This window comes from Nuphar pumila, chromosome 9 (assembly GCF_984573655.1).
Source record: "Nuphar pumila chromosome 9, dmNupPumi1.hap1.1, whole genome shotgun sequence".
NCBI classification, from domain to species: Eukaryota; Viridiplantae; Streptophyta; class Magnoliopsida; order Nymphaeales; family Nymphaeaceae; genus Nuphar; species Nuphar pumila.
In genome coordinates this window covers 126,598,946-126,616,760 of record NC_143257.1, presented here as the reverse complement: position 1 = coordinate 126,616,760, position 17,815 = coordinate 126,598,946, and the positions used below count along the sequence as shown (strand labels likewise).

The following is a 17,815-nucleotide window of genomic DNA, read 5'->3' as shown; positions in this document are numbered from 1 at the left end:
AATTTACAACCCTACAACTGCTATAATTAGAACCCATAAACACAATATTGTTTAGTCTGTATATATATATATATATATATATATATATATATATATATATATATATATATATATATATATAGAGAGAGAGAGAGAGAGAGAGAGAGAGAGAGAGAGAGTCAAATGGAACCTGTTTTGCTGCATGATGCAAATTTAATTTTGTTGCAAACAAAAACAGGTTTACAAGAGATTTTTTTTTGAAAAATCTCCAGTTAAAATTTCCTTTTTCTACCAAGGTTTTCACTACCATAAAAAAAATAATAAAAAAATCCAAAACTTTGATCATATTACACATGAACAATAATAAACCGTCAAACCCCATGTTAAAACCGATTCTAAGATAAAATCGACCAACCCACAATCAAAACTGGTACATATTACATAATAACCAAATAAAATCCTACAAAAATCCGTATGCTATGCATGCTTTACAACCATTGAGGTGGAGTTCAAGAACCTCCCTCTGCATATTCTCCCAAAACACGAAGAGAATCCCGAATCCAAACAGTCCTATGCACAATCTCCAATATTGTACACACAATGACCGATCCACGCTGCTATACGCCTCACGCATCCCACTCCCTCCACCAACGTCCACCGAATGAAGAGGAGGAAAGAAGAGGATCGTGGGGAATGTGACCTCCCATGACAACAGACGAATAGAGGGGAAGAGAAATGAGATGAAGAAAAGGGGAGAGAGAAAGAGAGAGGCGTCCTCCGGCTTCCAACAACAGACGTTCGACGATGGCTATCATCGGAGAAGGGAGGTGAGAGAGAGAGAGGCTCAGGGTTCACTTAAACTTAATAAAGTTTAAGTGGCCTTAAGCCACTCGTAAAAAGGTGTTAGCATTGTGGGGGCTGGCTGTGTATAAACTGTAAGCTGCCCCGGCCAAAAAAACAAAATACCTATGAAAAAAAAATGAATCCCCAACATATTTCTTTTCTACCCACAATGCTCATTCTTTCAAAACAATTTACAAACCTGCTATTTTTCCTTAAACTATATCCTTTTTATAAAATCCCATTCATATCCTCAGGATAAACTTATCCTTTATCTTTTTCAACAATACCCAAAATATTTTTTCTCCCCAAATTGCCCTTAATAAATCGAATCCGAACCTAATTTTATTGGATCATCAATCCAAAAACTCAAAATTTCTCAATACCACCCCGGTACTCCAAAAATATTTTATACATATTAACTTGATATATTACATGACTTACAAAAAAATAGAGGGTGTTACACCTTTTTCCTTGACATGTCCTAACATTCACAAATACATTATGACATTAGCAACTATGAGTTGCAAAGAAAGACATTAGGAGGTATTAGTTTATATATTATATTTTATTGTATTTTTTAGGATAAATATTACATATTTAAGAAGAAATTTATATATTTGGAGAAAAATAATATATTTAGGAAAAAAATCACATATTTGAAAGGAAAATTATATATATTTAAAAAAAATTGCATATTTAGAAAGAAATTTTCATATTTTCATATTTGAGAGAAAATTCACAAATTTAAAAAAAAAAATCATATATTTGAGAAAAAATTCACATATTTGTGAGAGGTTTCACATATTTATAAAAAAAAAATTGCATATTTGAGAGTAATTCACATATTCTCATTTTTTATAAAAAGTTTGCATATTTTGAAAGGTAAAAAGGTCTTTTTAAAGGTAAAAATGTATGAATTTGGATGTTTGGCTGATTTTGAAAAATTATAGAACATTTCAAAACAAAAATGCATCATTATTGCCGTACAATACGATCTTTTTCTTAATCATGTCTCCTTATTTAGTATTTTAAAAATATTGGAACTACAAATACTCTCCTCACAATTTTCTCTCTTGGAATAAATTACCACATCAGTCCAACTCTATTAACCTAAACTGTGGTTATTTGAAAAAAAAATACATCCATATCATTTCTTGAAAAAATATTAAAAGTTAATTCATTAATCTTTATTTCTCACTTTTCACCAATTTTCATTTGGTTCTTTTCATCCTCCATAGCCAGAGTGGCTAGGTTTTTGTTGTTGTGGGCGTTTTTTTTTTTAGTGTAAATATAAAAAAAAATAGTCAATTTAACTTTTGCAAGCTGCTGTGAACCGAAGGATCATTTGAAGTAGCTTATCTCAGTTTAGTGGTGTCTATGTAATCCTTCAGGTTATAAGTCGTTATATGTATATATCTTAATAAGTTAGTGGTGTCTATGTAAATTTCTATTCCCCTAGGTAAAAGAAAGTACAAATGCCATCATTTTCCATAACACACTTTTTAAATTTGCAAACAGCGTCCGTCAATTCTCTCATTTTCTCGAAGAAGAGAAATTCCGGCCGAAGCAAACGAGAGAAATAGCGAGAATTTTCCGCCGATCGCTCGTCGGAGAAATCCCCAAAGGCGTCTCAGAAATTTCAGTTTCCCCCACCGGATTCCGTTTTCCCACCTCCAAAATCCCCTCCTCTAGACTCCAACCGAAGCTACGTTTTCTCCCCGACGCTGTGGTTTCCTTCCAGAAAACCCTAATTTCCCCTTCTTCTGGTCCATTTTCATGCCGGGAATCATTTTCCAAGGAAAAATCGTGTTTCGAAATTCCCGCCGTGCTAGGGTTTTCAGAATGATGCCCAGCACCCCTCTCCGGAAACTCTGATTCCGTCCTCCGCAAGATCGGTCTCTTGCCGGAAGGAGAATGCCCGGCAGAACGCCGGAGGGGCTCGCGCTCTCTCCGACGAGCTCGCGCTCGGTGACTGAGACGGTCAATGGTTCGCACAAGTTCGTCATCAAGGGGTACTCGCTGGCCAAGGGGATGGGCGTGGGGCGCCACATCGCGAGCGACAATTTCACCGTCGGGGGGTACCAGTGGGCGATCTACTTCTACCCCGACGGGAAGAACGCCGAGGACAACTCTCTCTACGTTTCTGTCTTCATCGCGCTCGCGAGCGAGGGCACCGACGTCAGGGCGCTCTTCGAGCTCACGCTCGTCGACCAGAGCGGGAAGGGGAAGCACAAGGTCCACAGTCACTTTGACCGGTCTCTCGAGAGCGGGCCGTATACGCTGAAGTACCGCGGTAGCATGTGGTAGGTATCACGAGTTCTTATCCCATTTTTTGTTGGGATATCTATTCTGTCAGAATTATAGGGTTCATTTGGCGCATTTCTTTGTCTTTGTTTCTGGAATTCGAAGGGTTCTTGTTATGCTTTGTAATACTTTTAAATGTTTCTATTAAACTCGTTAGGCGTTCAGTTTGGTATGCCCTTGTGGTTGTTTCTTTTTTGATGAAATGACTTGTTTATTTTGTTAGGTAGTTTTATATTATACTTGAAAATGATTCACGTCATCTGAAATTACGTTTTTGTAGTAGTTGATTATCGCATTAGATTACCATCGGTGCAAAGAAATTGTTCTCTTGATTCTTTTGGACGTTGTACATGGGTTTCCTTTTTTTTCACGTTTTTTTTTTGTTGTTTGCAAAAAATGAATTGATATTTTTGAAAATATTACGATGTTTGTCACTATGGTTGTTCCTATGATTCCGTTTGATTCTTCTATTAAGTATTCGTTCTCTCACCTCTTATGGAGGATTCGTTCGGCTTTTCATAGGGTAATACTGTAATTTTTGTGAAAATTTGTTTGAACGTTTTGGGATTTCAATTTTCTTATTTTATTTGTCCCTATCTTTTTAGGGAAGATTTCCTAGGCGTCTTACCTGCCACAGGTGTTATGATTATGTTGGGATCTTCTTGTCCCTGAAGAATTGTATGGATTCTGTACAGGCTTGAATTTGTTATTCTGGAGCCTTTCTTTGCTTCACAGGGGATCTTCTTGTCCCTGAAGAATTGTATGGATTCTGTACAGGCTTGAATTTGTTATTCTGGAGCCTTTCTTTGCTTCACAGTTATACTAGGTATTAAAACTGGTGAGGTGAAGCTGTCGGTTTTGTTGCTCTCGTGGAAATTTCAAGTGGTTCTTCTTCAGTTTTACTCTTTTTGGTGCACACTTCATGGTGGATGATAATTACCAACCATTTTCTTGACTTTCGTAATTATCATCATTTAAACAATCAAAACATTTGCTTTGGTGTTTTTTATTTGGACACGGCTAATGGTATATGGAGAAATTGCAACTTTGAGTTGCCTCCACTGGTCGGTTTGGGGGGAAGGGAGGGTTTATTTTGAACATTGATCCAGTCTGGCTAAGAGTTCAGAGGGATTTCACTATTGCTTAGGGTTGTCTATGGGCCTGAGCTCCAAAAACACACATTTTTGGGCAGAGTCAGACGACTTAGACCTAACTTGGGAGAAATTCCAGGTCCATTAATGCCTATGAAGGATGTTATCTTTATCCTGTGCCTGAGTGACAGCAATAGGCATGCATTAGGGGGTGAAGATATGGGGAGATCCAATGAGTTCAAGGTCGGTTCTGATAGATATCCTGTTAGTAGGGATACACAGATCATTGAACACCAACCTGGAAAGATGGAAAAGTGCAAATTGTTCAAATTTAGTTCAGATATTAGCATAGATTCAATAGGAAATGTTGATCTGAGTCCAAGTTCAATTCTGAAAAGAGTTCGAACATATAAGTCTGAATCTGATTTGACACATTTGGATCTATTTTAATAGCTATAATTCCATATCCGAAAAATAATTTGTTGGATTTAAGGTCCAAGTAAATTCAATCAGTTTGTGCCCCTAGGATTGCTTTACCTAGTCTAACAGGACTCCATGCTTTAAATGTTTGGTTCAGTTTCTCATATCTCACTCTTTTGTGGGTAATTTTCCATTACATTTTAGGTTGAATTCATCCTAGGACAATCTCAAATTTGGAACCATTTTTGTTATTTTGGGTGGATGCTTAATGACGTGAGGATGGTTGTTTTGAGTTCTGGTGGTTGAGACACCAAGGTTTCTATAAGTTGATTGAGGAAGTTGGAACTCATTTGAGTGTGGAGGTTGGCAACCTTCATTATTGTGAGAAAGTTAGAGATCTTATGGAGGATTATTAGTGGCAAGAGGATTATTAGAAGGAAGGATTTCACAAGAAACATGAGGATAGTTGCAGTCATTGCAAAGGAAACTTCATGCAGTTCAGGAGGGAGTGGGTTCCTAATAGTTCAATCACATATTAAGAATTTAATCAAGAAGATTGACAAATTGCATGTTAGGGAGGAGCTCAAAGAGTGAAAAGTTTCAAGATATCTTGGTTGAACATAGGGGATTAAACATTGGATAATACTTTCATTTGATGTCTTCAGTAAGGAGAAGGATGAACCTAATTCCCCTATTTAAAGGGGTTGATGTCTAGGTACTATGTGGTGGGAGTGGTGACATGTAGTATGGCCAATCAAAGGCTCCCAAACCCAATGGCTTTTGCTAATCATGTGAAATTCTTTAAAGAAGAAAAAAACTTCAGACTTGAGATTAAGGAAGTAGATCCACACATATCTAGTGAAATAGTCAATAAAAATGACATAATATCAGTAGTCTCCTTTTGATATGATCGGAGAAGGTTCCCACACATCCCAATGCACTAATTCAAAAGGTTTTGTAGAAACAAAAGTTCTATTAGAAAAAGGAATAGATTTCATCTTTTCAAGAATGCAATCTTTACAAATAACATCTTTTTCATTACAATTTTTTTCCCAAAAAAAGAAGAGATACATTTTTGAATAACTAGGATGTCCAAGTCTTTTATGCTAAGTTTCAATGTTTTTATCTTGAACATAATTACAAAAAGATTTTGAAGAAAGATTTAGCGAATCCATGAAATAGAGATCTCTCCTCCTATGGCCTTGCCCAATCTGCTTCTCGGACCGGAGATCCTGCACAGAGCAACCTTTAGATGAGTAGGAAATTTCACATCCATAGTAAAAAATTTGAGAAACTAAAAAAAGATTTAAATTTAATTTTAGAACCACCCTAACTTTTGGAACACAAATTTTTATTTTTTGAGAGTTTTTAGAGTCTAAGGTTTCAATACTTTTGATTTGCAAAGATGTATCATCCACGGTAGAAACACAAGATAAATTTGAATTATTGTATATATTGGATAAGATATTCTCGTGTGGTGTTATATGAAAGGAAGCTCTTGAGTCAAGAATCTAAGAGCACATAGCACTCGAAGTTGATAGGTAGTTGAGTAATTGTTGGAGTGCCTTTAATAGTTCAGAGAGAAAATGAGTTTCCTCCTTTAAATGATTATTCCTATTTTGGTGTGGATTCTTCAACGAAAGCCATCTTGTTCTTGGAGGTACTATTGAGATTTGGACAATTAGGCCTTATGTGTCCCGACTCCTTAGCTTTTCTATAGGTAGAGCCACCACTATAGTTATTTTGTCTCCCAAAGTGTAGAGGCTTATAAGTCTTCATATGGTTGCCGACATGGTTGGCAAACTCGACGAGTCAACTCGTGACTCGCCCGAGTTGTCTTGGATAAGGACCTAGCCGAGTTTAAAAAATAGTATAACTCGGTTATGACCAAACTTAGTTGAGTCACACTTTGACTTGGCCGAGTCAGCTAAGAGTCGACTAAGTTTGTCATTGACTCGACCAAGTCTTAGCTACTACATTGAAAATTGAAATGTCATTAACTAAAAGCATTAACTAAAGACGTGTTATGGTAAAAGCATTAAAGATGTTTTGCTAAAAATTTAAAAAATATTAATTAAAAGCATTAAAAGCTTTCAATTTTTCAAAGCCAGATTTTGAAAATATTTTTACTTTCAAGTTTCAAGGTTGCATTTAGTGTTGGTACATGGATGAGAATTTATTAGCAAGAGAGAGAGGAAATTAAATGATAATATTTAATAGTGAAATAATGGTAATAAACAAGTATTTGACCAAAATTACTATTTTAATGCATCTAATTAATTCCCATGCAATTATTTATATATTTAAAAAATATTTTCTCTAAAAAAATTATGTTTAGAATATAAAATATCATGATTACAATGTGATATTTATGTTTTATCAAGTACATTATGATATTTTGCAAATAACACACTATTTTTTAATTCAAATAGTGAAAATACCATTTTTAATATTTTTAAAAATATATTTAATATATAGTTTTTAAGTTTTGTTTATTACTTTATATAATAAATCACACCTAATATGTTATTTTTTTTGTATCATAAATTACTTATTATTTATTTTTAAAAAATTAAATAAAAAATCTTGACTCGTCAGAGTTACCAAGTTGACTCATTCGAGTCAACGAGTTGTATGTGGCCGATCCGATACCAATTATCGAGAATGCCAACCATGGCTGCCAAGTTTAGAAACCGCCAACACTTCCTCTCCTCCTTTAATCTTGCCAAGACGAGTTTTCTCTTGACATATCTCGACAATCACATCTTTCAAAGAAAAATGTTTAAATCTATGGAGAAGAGAAGATCTAACTTGTTCAAATTCGGGCTGAAGCCCATACAAGAATTGAAAAAATTGTTCTCTCTCCATTAATTGATGTCTAAGTTCAACGTCTTTAGTGACAACCCACTTAGGTTTTAAGAGTGTCAATTCATCCCATAACAAAGATAGAGCACTAAAGAGATCTCGGGCATTCAAGTCCCCTTGTTTGGTAGTTCTAATATTTTCTTGCAAGGTCTTTTTGGGTATATATGCCCTTCATAAAGAACCATGTCTCATTGGCTTTACGAAATTTAGTAATGTTGTCACATATTTTGAGTTCAACATTGTTTATAAAGCATGATTTTTTTTTTATGGTTACTTTCTCAATCTTCAACCTTAGATTGATGATCTTTAATAGCTTTAATTTAAACATCTCCTTTCAAGGCTTTCTCTTGATTTTCTTCTAATTTAGTGGGCTTGAGTTGAGGTTTAGGGATAGTGCCAATCACATATCCCCAAAGCTTCTTTTTTTTTTGAGGTTATTTTCTATAGCAGATGCCCACACCATATAGTTGAAATCAATTTTATGTTCATACTCCATTTTGACTTGATAGAAGATTGAAAGGAGAAGGAGAAGAATGTGAAAGAGTACGTTCACTAGAGTCACTATAAACACATACACTTTTGGATGTTTTCCCACAATCACGAACACTTGATGACCACTTTTCACAAGACCAAGAGCACTATGGCTCTGATACCATGTAATGAAATATGTGAAAAAATATAAAAAAAAATGCCTCTAAGGGCTTACAAGATCACAAACATAAAGTGTGGAAGCACAAGTCCACTATGGGACAATACCATAGCCAATAAAGGGGCAACACAAAAGATAAAAAATATATCTTTATTGAACATATGCTTTAGCTAAAGGCATTGAAGAATGGGAGGAACACCACCCCTATTTATACACTTTACGAGAGAGAGAGGGACGCCATTGGGAGCTCCCAAATAGAGTCGTTGGGAGCTCCCAACGGTCTTATTTATAACTGTTGGGGAGTCTCAATGACTATATGGTCAAAAGACCATAGAGCCCATTAATGGCCAAAAAAGAGAAAAAGAAAAGGAAAAGAAAAAGAAAAAGTAACAAAAATAAAAATGCGGTTTCTAATAAACAAACACTATTACATGTTAAAGGACTAAAATGCCCCTATAAGGCATTAACTATTACAAGACTGAATATATATATATAAACACTTTATATTGGGGTATAGAATCTCTCTTTGCAGATATACCAAAATTGGACTCAAATTCCATCCACATAGGCCTGAGCTGATCGAAATTACCTCTCTTCTCATGCCCCATGTACATCGCCTTGAACATATTGTATTCATCTCGTAGTCCCGAGGTGTCTGACTGCATACATTCTCATATGCCACGAGACTTCCAATGTTAGCCAACTGATCAAGAACGTACTTCACTTTATCAAGAAAGTCTGTAATGCTGCCACTTCCTCTCTTTAAGACTCCAAATTCAGATTTGAGATGATACATCTTTTGAGTGGATATCTGTTCATACCACCTATGAAGAACTTCCCAAAGCTCATAAACCGTTACTTCAGTTGGAGTATGAAGAATGACCTATCTCGAAAGAGTAGCCATGATAAATGTTACAACAGTCTAGTCATTCTTGAACCATGTGTCATAATCTGGATTTTTAACAAACTATAAAATCGGGAATGAAATCTTTGGCTGTCTCCGTTTCCTTTGTCTTTTAGTTTTCCCTAGTCATTAACACAAATTCCTATGGTGCAACTTTGGATCCATCGAAGTGATCCATCAGGTCATGACTACAAATGAAGAAGATTATTTGTTTTGTCCCGGTTATAAAATTGGATTCATCTGACTTTTCAGAAACAAGTTGGTTAAGAAACGAAGAAGTGAGAGCATTGGAGTAAGCCATGAGAAAAAGGACGCAAGCAAGAGAACAAAGAATCAAACAATCACCAACTCAATACGACAGATAATCTGCTTGCAGGTCTGCTGCCTTTTTTTTTGAAAAACGAAAACAACAGTACCTGTTAATGCTAGGAATAAATGTAAACCTTGGTGATTATTTTCCTTCTATACAAGAAGATAATATTTGGTCTAAAGACGCGAAGAAGGAGATATAAGAAATGGATTTAACCCAGAAAAGTTATCTTTAGGGTTAGATTTAAGAGAAGGGACACAGATCTGATATAGATCTGATGAAATAGGGCTCACGCAGGATCTGGGGCAATCTGAAGAGAAAGAAAGATGACAGAAAGGAAGGAGAAAAATCATATCCGGTTCTCAATAGCTGAGATGCAGATCTGAAAAAAAAGTGAGAAGGGACAGATCTGACCCAATATGGGTACTGACCAGATCTGATAAACAGGACGTCAAAGGAGAGGAAGAAAGAAATAGAGAAAGGCCTTTGAAAATAAAGGAAAGGAGATGGGAAATGTCACGACCTGATGTGACTTACCTGAACCCGCTCCGATACCATGTGAAAACTGCAACCTTAGACTGCATGCCCTGTTACTTAGAGAAAACGAAAGAGAAAGAAAAGAAAGGAGAAAAATAATAAAGGTCGCTACCCACATAGGGACATCTCCTCTTCTTTTATATAACAGGCTGAATGGGTAAGTTACAATATTACCCTTGATACAATAGTAAAAATACAACATGAACAATAGACAAGAATGCCCTGTTACACATTACACATTAACAACTTCTAACAAAAGTCAGGTTGTTGCCTTGTTCATTGAGGACCTAGCAAGAAACTAGACTTTGGTACTAAAAGTCCAAGTTATCCATGGTGAAAGGCCATTTACAACTTAGGGGAGGTTATTAAACGATATCATATCTACTTTTTATTTTATATCAGTTTGTTGGCTATGTATTGCCTTCAATTAGTTGAATGTTGGTAAGGTTAATATATAAAGGGTTTAAAGTTAGATTTACACACACACATAGGGATGGCAGTGGGGCGGGGCGGGGCGGGGGACAAGGTTTCCACCCCCGCCCCGCCTCAAAATTTTATCCTCCACCCCCGCCCCGCCTCCGCGGCGGGGATGGATTTTATCCTCCACCCCCGCCTTCATCCCCGTTTCATGTCCTCCACCCCCGCCCCGTCCCCGTCCCCGTCCCCGCCCCGTCCCCGTCCCCGCCCCGCCCCCGCCCCGTCCCCGTCCCGACCCCGCCCCCGTCCCCGACCCCGCGGGATGAGCGTGCTCGTCACCGGCGCCGCTGGCTTTGTCGGCACCCACGTCTCGCTCGCCCTCCGGAAGCGTGGTGACGGTGTCGTCGGCCTCGACAACTTCAACGACTACTACGACCCCTCGCTCAAGAAGGCCCGCCGTCGAATCCTCGGCGACCACGGCGTCTTCGTCATCGCCGGCGACATCAACGACGCCCGGCTCCTGGCCAAGCTCTTCGACCTCGTCGCCTTCACCCACGTGATGCACCTCGCCGCCCAGGCCGGAGTCCGGTACGCTATCGAGAACCCGGCGTCCTACGTGCACAGTAACGTCGCCCGGCTCCAGGGTTAGGAAATTAGGGAAGGGAGTTAGGGTTAGTAAACAGTTCATCTGAGTTGGGGGCGGGGATGGGGCGGGGCCGGGACGGGGATGGGCCGGGGGCGGGGCGGGGATGGGCCGGGGCGGGGCGGGGCGGGGCGGGGGAACGTGCCAGTCCATCCCCGCCTCCACCCCCGGACGGGGATGGATTTTAACCTTCATCCCCGCCTCCATCCCCGTTTCATACCCTTCATCCCCGGTCCAAACGGGGCGAGGCGGGGCGGGGCCCCGCTTTCCCCCGGTCCACTGCCATCCCTACACACACACCCCAAAGTGTTCTCTAGCCACCCATGTGGGCAGAAATTGTTTGAAACAGTTTGATGAACCATCATCATCTTTTTCATGTAGTTGTCTTCAGTGATCCCACCAGGTTGTTTTTCACAAACCTCATGACTGAGAAAAGACCCTATGAACTGGTTATTGCATCTGGCCATCTTCTTGTTGCATGGATGACTTGGAAAATGACAGGTGCACCACCTACAATATCTAGTGGCTGCCTTTGTCTGAAAATGGAAGGTGCATATATATATATATATATATTAATATATGTATATATAAGGTACATATTGGCTACTAATGAATGTAAGGAACTAATGGGTAGAAATCACTCTTCAAAAATTTTCATTTTTTGTAGATCAAATGTTACAGATGTGGTCTACATGATTTGTTTAGTAGGAAACTTGTTTTGAATCATGTGATTATGACAAGTAATTAGGTTTTTAAAGGGGTTAAAAAATCAATGGCCCACAATGTGCCAAAATTTCATAGCTCAAAAAATCATGTTTTTACATCAGAAAAGCACAATCAAGGGCTTTATCCTTAGCAAACAAACCATGTTGAACATATCTATGTGGTTAGATTGAGTCGATACAATTTGTACCTATGATTTCTAGCTCATTAGTTTCTTACCATCATTAGTAGAAAATATTTTCCCATCATGTATATATATATGTATGTATGTGTGTATGTATGTATTGGTCATGATTCTGTGCACTCAAGTGTATTACACTTGAGAACTTTTAACGGTTGGATTTCAATGCCCCTCGAGGTCTGATAAAGGACAGCCAATTAATTGCCTTTGGCAATGCTGCTTTGACTCTGCAGTGATTGGCAAGTAGGAAGCCTCACAAACGTTCATGACCGCTAACCCTAGGGTCAGCTACCGTCATGACCAATCATGTCAGATTGTCAGCACTCAAGCTGAATCAAACTCTGAAAAGAAGAGTAAATATGTCAGTTGTCAGCATGCCAGCATAAGAAACTCTAAAATTAAAGAAAGAGTCAACAAATCTTTTGTTTCGTCTCTGGTTAATGGTTATTATACAGTTTTCCAAGCTTTGCAATAATTACCATCTTAAATGCTTTATATCAATAATCGACGTTGCAAACATGAAATAAATGCACCTTAAATTAGAAAAAAGAATTATGTTATCGCCATGCATTAACAAGAAATTTTGAATCCACTAATTATAAAAAAACACTATAAAGCTTCCTAACAAGAATTTGGCTGATTGGGATGGTTTTTTGCATTTGCTAGGACCCATCATCCCAAGCTTATATGGATCTGCTGCCATACGCTAAAATAACTTGTAGGCTAGAAAGAGATTTGAGACTTAGCAAAATAGAAAGGATGGCGCAGTGGATTTAATTTATCTTTTATCTTCACATAGAAAACCAAGTTTATGATTAAAATTGGAACCTAACGCTTCAGCTTATTACTAAAAGGATCCAACTTAAGTCTCGGATGGACAACTGACAATGAACACTTGGGCCCTATTTTAGGTTTTCAAAAGGCCTGTGGATGAAGTTAGGATGTGGATTTGGATCTGGAACAAAGATATGCTGCCCATAATAGGGTATGAGTTGACTGATCTACCTTCCATTCGAAAGGTCTAGGATCTAGATTACATATGCTTAACCAATCCAGTCTGATTAAAACCAATTTAAGATATCCGGATTAACATTGAATTCTTGTGAACTATTGATGACTGTCAATTTTGAATGATCAAAGGCAATTTGCTGCATGATTTCAACACAGACCACTGGTACGAACAGGGAGAGCTTACTTCAAGTCTTTGAGCCTCAAGGCATTGGATGATTAATGGCTAATCAGGCATTGTAGCCATAAACACATCATATCAGTGTTGTGAAAAGTGTGCCTCATGGCGCAAAAAGCATGCCTCGCCTCAAGGCGAGGGCTTTTGTGCCTTGAGGCTCACATGCATAGCGCAAAAGGCCTGAGGCGTGCACCTCATAGACCTTGAGGCTCGCCTTTTGAAGCAAGGCGCACCTTAGGCTGAGGTGCATGCCTTAGCCTACTTGGATCAAATGGAGGTCAAAACCCGCATTTGACCTAAATTTGATGGTAAAAAATAAACAAAAGAATGGGGGAGGCGACCGACAGGTTAGGGCACTCCTCCCCCTCCTCTCTCTCTCTCTCGCCAAAAGGAAGAAGAACAAGGTACGTACCTCTCTCTCTCCTTTTTTTTTTCTTCCCCTTTTCTTCTTGCCTCCTTTATTTTCCTCTTCCTTTCATCATCATCATCTTCTTCTGTATATTTCAAATTGTTTATTGTTACTTTCAGTTTGTGTTATTATTTGCAAATATGCAGGTGATTGTGTATGTACATGTACTTAGCCTGTTAAATCATGAAAAGTAAACATTTATGTGATATTTTCGGTATTTATTTGAGATTTCGTATTTCTTATTGGTTGTTGCTTCATCAATAAAAAATTTCTTTTATTTATTTGTATATTTAGATATTTTTTAAAGTTTTTTAAAATGTATTTGTGAGGCTTATGCTTTATGCCTCGCTTCATATTTTGGTGAGTGCTTCACTGCACCTCAACGCTTTTCACAACATTTTGCATCATATCCTTCCCTTTCAAGAGAGAATAAGATAAAGTGGCATGTGATGCATCTACATGATGAATACATGTTAATACAAAATGTGTCCAGGCTGTTGTGGGCATTGATCCTCTCCTTCACGTTCCCATCTTCCTCCGCAAACTTTTTGGCGTCACTGATCATGGTGGTGCAGTTAAAGTGTCTTCAATATCCGACATCATGTTTCATTACATAAAACAAGAATCAAAGGACAATGAAAAATCACTTCAGTTGAGGTCTTTCTTTGTAGAACGATGTAAGGTTGAGCCCCATGTTGCAATTCAAATGTGCTCCACTCCCTGAATGAGTGTGCTTGTTATTTCAGTGCTCACACTTATGTTGCTACGGATGACTCTCAAGGCATGTCTGGTTCATCCAGCCAGATGTTGAACATGACTTGAGCAGAACAAGCCTGTGACACAGCATCAGATGCATGCATGATCTACTCAATCTCGGATTCCTTGGGAGCCTTCTCCTTGTAAAACTTTTCTTCATCCCCATAACTTAGGTTGCTTCTGGATGCATGAACTGTCCAATCCTTTTCTGTTGGCCTGCAATAACCAGAGGCACAAACTCTGTTGGACCTGTTCCTATTTGGATACTTTGCGTCTTTCCTAGGCAAAAATTACTTCTCGCTCTCCCTACAACAAGGGAAAAGAAACCACACGAATAGATTTAGTACTTTTCCATCAAATAGGAGAAGCCGAAAGCCCAACTCCATTCAGAAAAGAAAGGTATTGTTGATAGTCACCAGGAAAATCCCATGGGTCACAGTTGCATATGTCTATGTCAGATATGATAGCAGCAAGGCAGCAAGCAATGAAATAGGTAGGTACTAAATCACAAGCTCCTCATCTGTAGGATGGAGCCTGAAACCAGGAGGTTGGTTCAAGAACCCTTGTTTTTCATCTTCACAAAGGAGGCAAGAGCAAAGAGAGGTAAGAGCACCACAATGGTAAGGGGGGGTTCTCTAGACATGACCCTAACTGATATGGTCAGGAATGACAAGGGTAGGAGGGAGAGAGGATGTTGTAGCTCCACATGAGAGGGAGATAGCATAGTATGCCAATAAGGTGAAGTTATGGCTCTCTGAGTTATATCAGAGAACCATCTAGCATCACGAGGAGATGCTGGATCTGACGGTCAGGATACTGAGTGCAATACACTTGAGTATACCTGATAATTTCCCTGTATATATATATATATATATATATAAAAGTCACACGGACTCAGCTATAACGTCGACGCACCCACATCGACACGCCCCGACACGGGTGCGGCTTTGGACACGGTCAACCAAGTGTCGGACTCGATCAACACACCGGGGCCGAGTCCGTCCATATTTTGGACTCGGTCAACTTTAACTGAGTCTATTTTTGTCCATTTTTTAGGGCAAAAGATGTATAAAAACTAAAAAAAAATTGATCTTTATATATATATAATATATAGCTGAGTCTTATTATTGTTATATATATATATATATAGCTGTGTCTCCTAATGGGCACAACTTTGACCGAGTCTTATTATTGTTTTATATATATATATATATATATATATATATATATATATATATATATATATATATATATATATATATATATATATATATATATATATAACCGTGTCCCCATGGCCAAAAATTTTGAAATTGCTCCGCACCCGCACCCGCACCCGCACCCATGTGACATAGATGTATATATATAACTCTCTCTGTTCAATGTTTGTTTTGATTGGATGGTGCTTATCATGTCAGCCATCTCTGCCCAATTTATTCTTTGGGAACAGTAACACTATCATACATGGTTGCTTGTAGAAACCATGTCAGAGTACTTGTGTCACATAGGTGCGGGTGCGGCGATGCGGCACTTTAAAAAAACTTGGGTATGGGGTTGCGGGAGGGTATATATATATATATATTATTTATTTATTTATATAATTTTTAACAGTTAACAGCAGTAACACTAATTTTTAACAGTATTATTTTTTTTTAATCCAGATTTGGACATTACGCACCCAGGGTTGGCTTGACCGCACCGGGTGCCACACCCGCACCCACACCCAAGTCGCGTCGCGTCGTGTCGATGCGGGTCCAGTACCCTATTGGCTGAATCCCTGTGACATAGCAGAGTATGAAAGGGATTGAAGTCTTAGGTTTTATGACTGTTTCAGATTAATTACTTTGAATCTTTTGTTAAACCAAACTCATACTGAAAATTTCTTTTATATAGGGGTTACAAGCGCTTCTACAGACGTGCTATGCTTGAGACTTCGGATTACCTAAAGGATGACTGCTTAAAAATTAATTGTACCGTTGGTGTGGTGGTGTCGGCTATGGATTGCTTTCAGTTACACTTGATACAAGTCCCAGATTCTGATATAGGCCAGCATTTTGCTGCACTTTTGGATAATCAGGAAGGATCAGATGTTGTTTTCGATGTGGCTGGAGAAAAATTTCATGCCCACAAGCTAGTAGTCGCTGCTCGATCCCCTGTCTTCCGAGCTCAATTCTTTGAGGAGTTGCAGGAAGATACACATGAAATTGTTATCAATGATCTAGAACCAAACGTTTTTAAGGTGAAAGTCTTTCTTTGTGACTTCATTTTTTCATGTCATTGCTACTCTATATTGTTTATTAGTTATACCCAGGTAGTGGTGTTTGATTATTGTTTCATGTATCTGAGTGATCTTAGCTTGACTTCTTCTCTATGTTGGCTAGGCTTTGCTGCATTTTATATACACAGACACACTGATGGAGGAAGAGTTATCATCATCATCATCAACAAGTCCCTCCTGTTCATCTTCAGTGTCTGAAACACTTGCTGCAAAATTGTTAGCTGCTTCAGATAAGTACGGGTTGGCACGGCTTAGGCTGATGTGTGAATCTTCTCTATGCAAAAACATATCCGTGAATACTGTTGCTAGCATCCTTGCATTGGCAGTCCGTTATTCTGTGACAGAGCTAAAGGCTGTTTGCTTGAAATTTGCTGCAGAAAACCTTGCAGGTTTGTTTTTGTGTTTTATATGCTTTAGTTTTTGTTGGTTATACTAGTTTTCTTTGCTGTCAAAACATAGACATGATGAACCGAGCTCAGAAGTTACAAGGGTTGACTTAACCTCCTGGTGCATTAGGATTCTTTTTCTTGTTTGCATAATTTTGTTTAAGGCCAATAATACTAATTAATGATTGAAAGCTGGTCCTTGGAGTACCCTTTTCAAGGATTACTATAGAGTAGCTTTTGAGGTGGTAGGTTTATAAGTTTCAGAATTTTTGTACAGTTAGATTGGTTTGATTGCGAAACAATTTCTCTAGCAGAAATAGACTGGCGGCTAAGTGTTGTCTAGGAAGGCTTTCATGTTTTGCAGACGAGTGTGTCCAGAAAGCAGGGCGGCTAAATGTTGTCTAGGAAGACTTTCATGTTTTGCAAACAAGTGCGTCTAGAACACAGTGGACCCCTACGGGCCCTAAAGGGTGGTTAAATGTTGTCTAGGAAGGCTCATGTTTTGACTATTGAATGTGAAATAAGGCCACAGATTGAGTGTTACGTTTCTGTCACTGAACTTTTTCTAGTGTTTCCTAATCCTTGTGGTGGCCAATGTCTTTAAATCTCGGGGGTGCTTGAATTTGTGTAAACTTTCAATGCAGCGGTGATGCAGACTGAGGGGTTCGAGTACCTAAAAGAGAATTTCCCGTCGTTGCAGTCTGCACTTCTCAAGACAGTGGCCGGATGCGATGAGGAGTGCAGCAGCCAAGGGAAGAGTCGCAGTGTGTGGGCTCAGCTATCCGATGGGACGGACACAAATGGAAGGAGAGTGAAACAACGAACTTGACTGATACCTGTTGTTTGTTGTAAAATGGTGATTCTGTCAGAGGATGCTGATGATGGCACAAAAGATGCTAAATCATCTGATTCATTAGTTCGTTCTTGCAGTTTA

The 17,815-nt window shown here is 38.6% G+C and overlaps 1 protein-coding gene across 1 annotated transcript; it reads left to right on the top strand.

Annotated features, from left to right (window-relative positions):
* The first annotated feature begins 2,353 nt into the window (after positions 1-2,353).
* Positions 2,354-17,815, top strand: LOC149829360 (BTB/POZ and MATH domain-containing protein 4-like). The gene is made up of 4 exons (XM_090018065.1): positions 2,354-3,125; positions 16,111-16,456; positions 16,599-16,884; positions 17,526-17,815. Exons 1-4 carry the CDS (start codon positions 2,737-2,739, stop codon positions 17,708-17,710), a joined length of 1,206 nt encoding a protein of 401 aa, XP_089874191.1. The 5' UTR covers positions 2,354-2,736; the 3' UTR covers positions 17,711-17,815.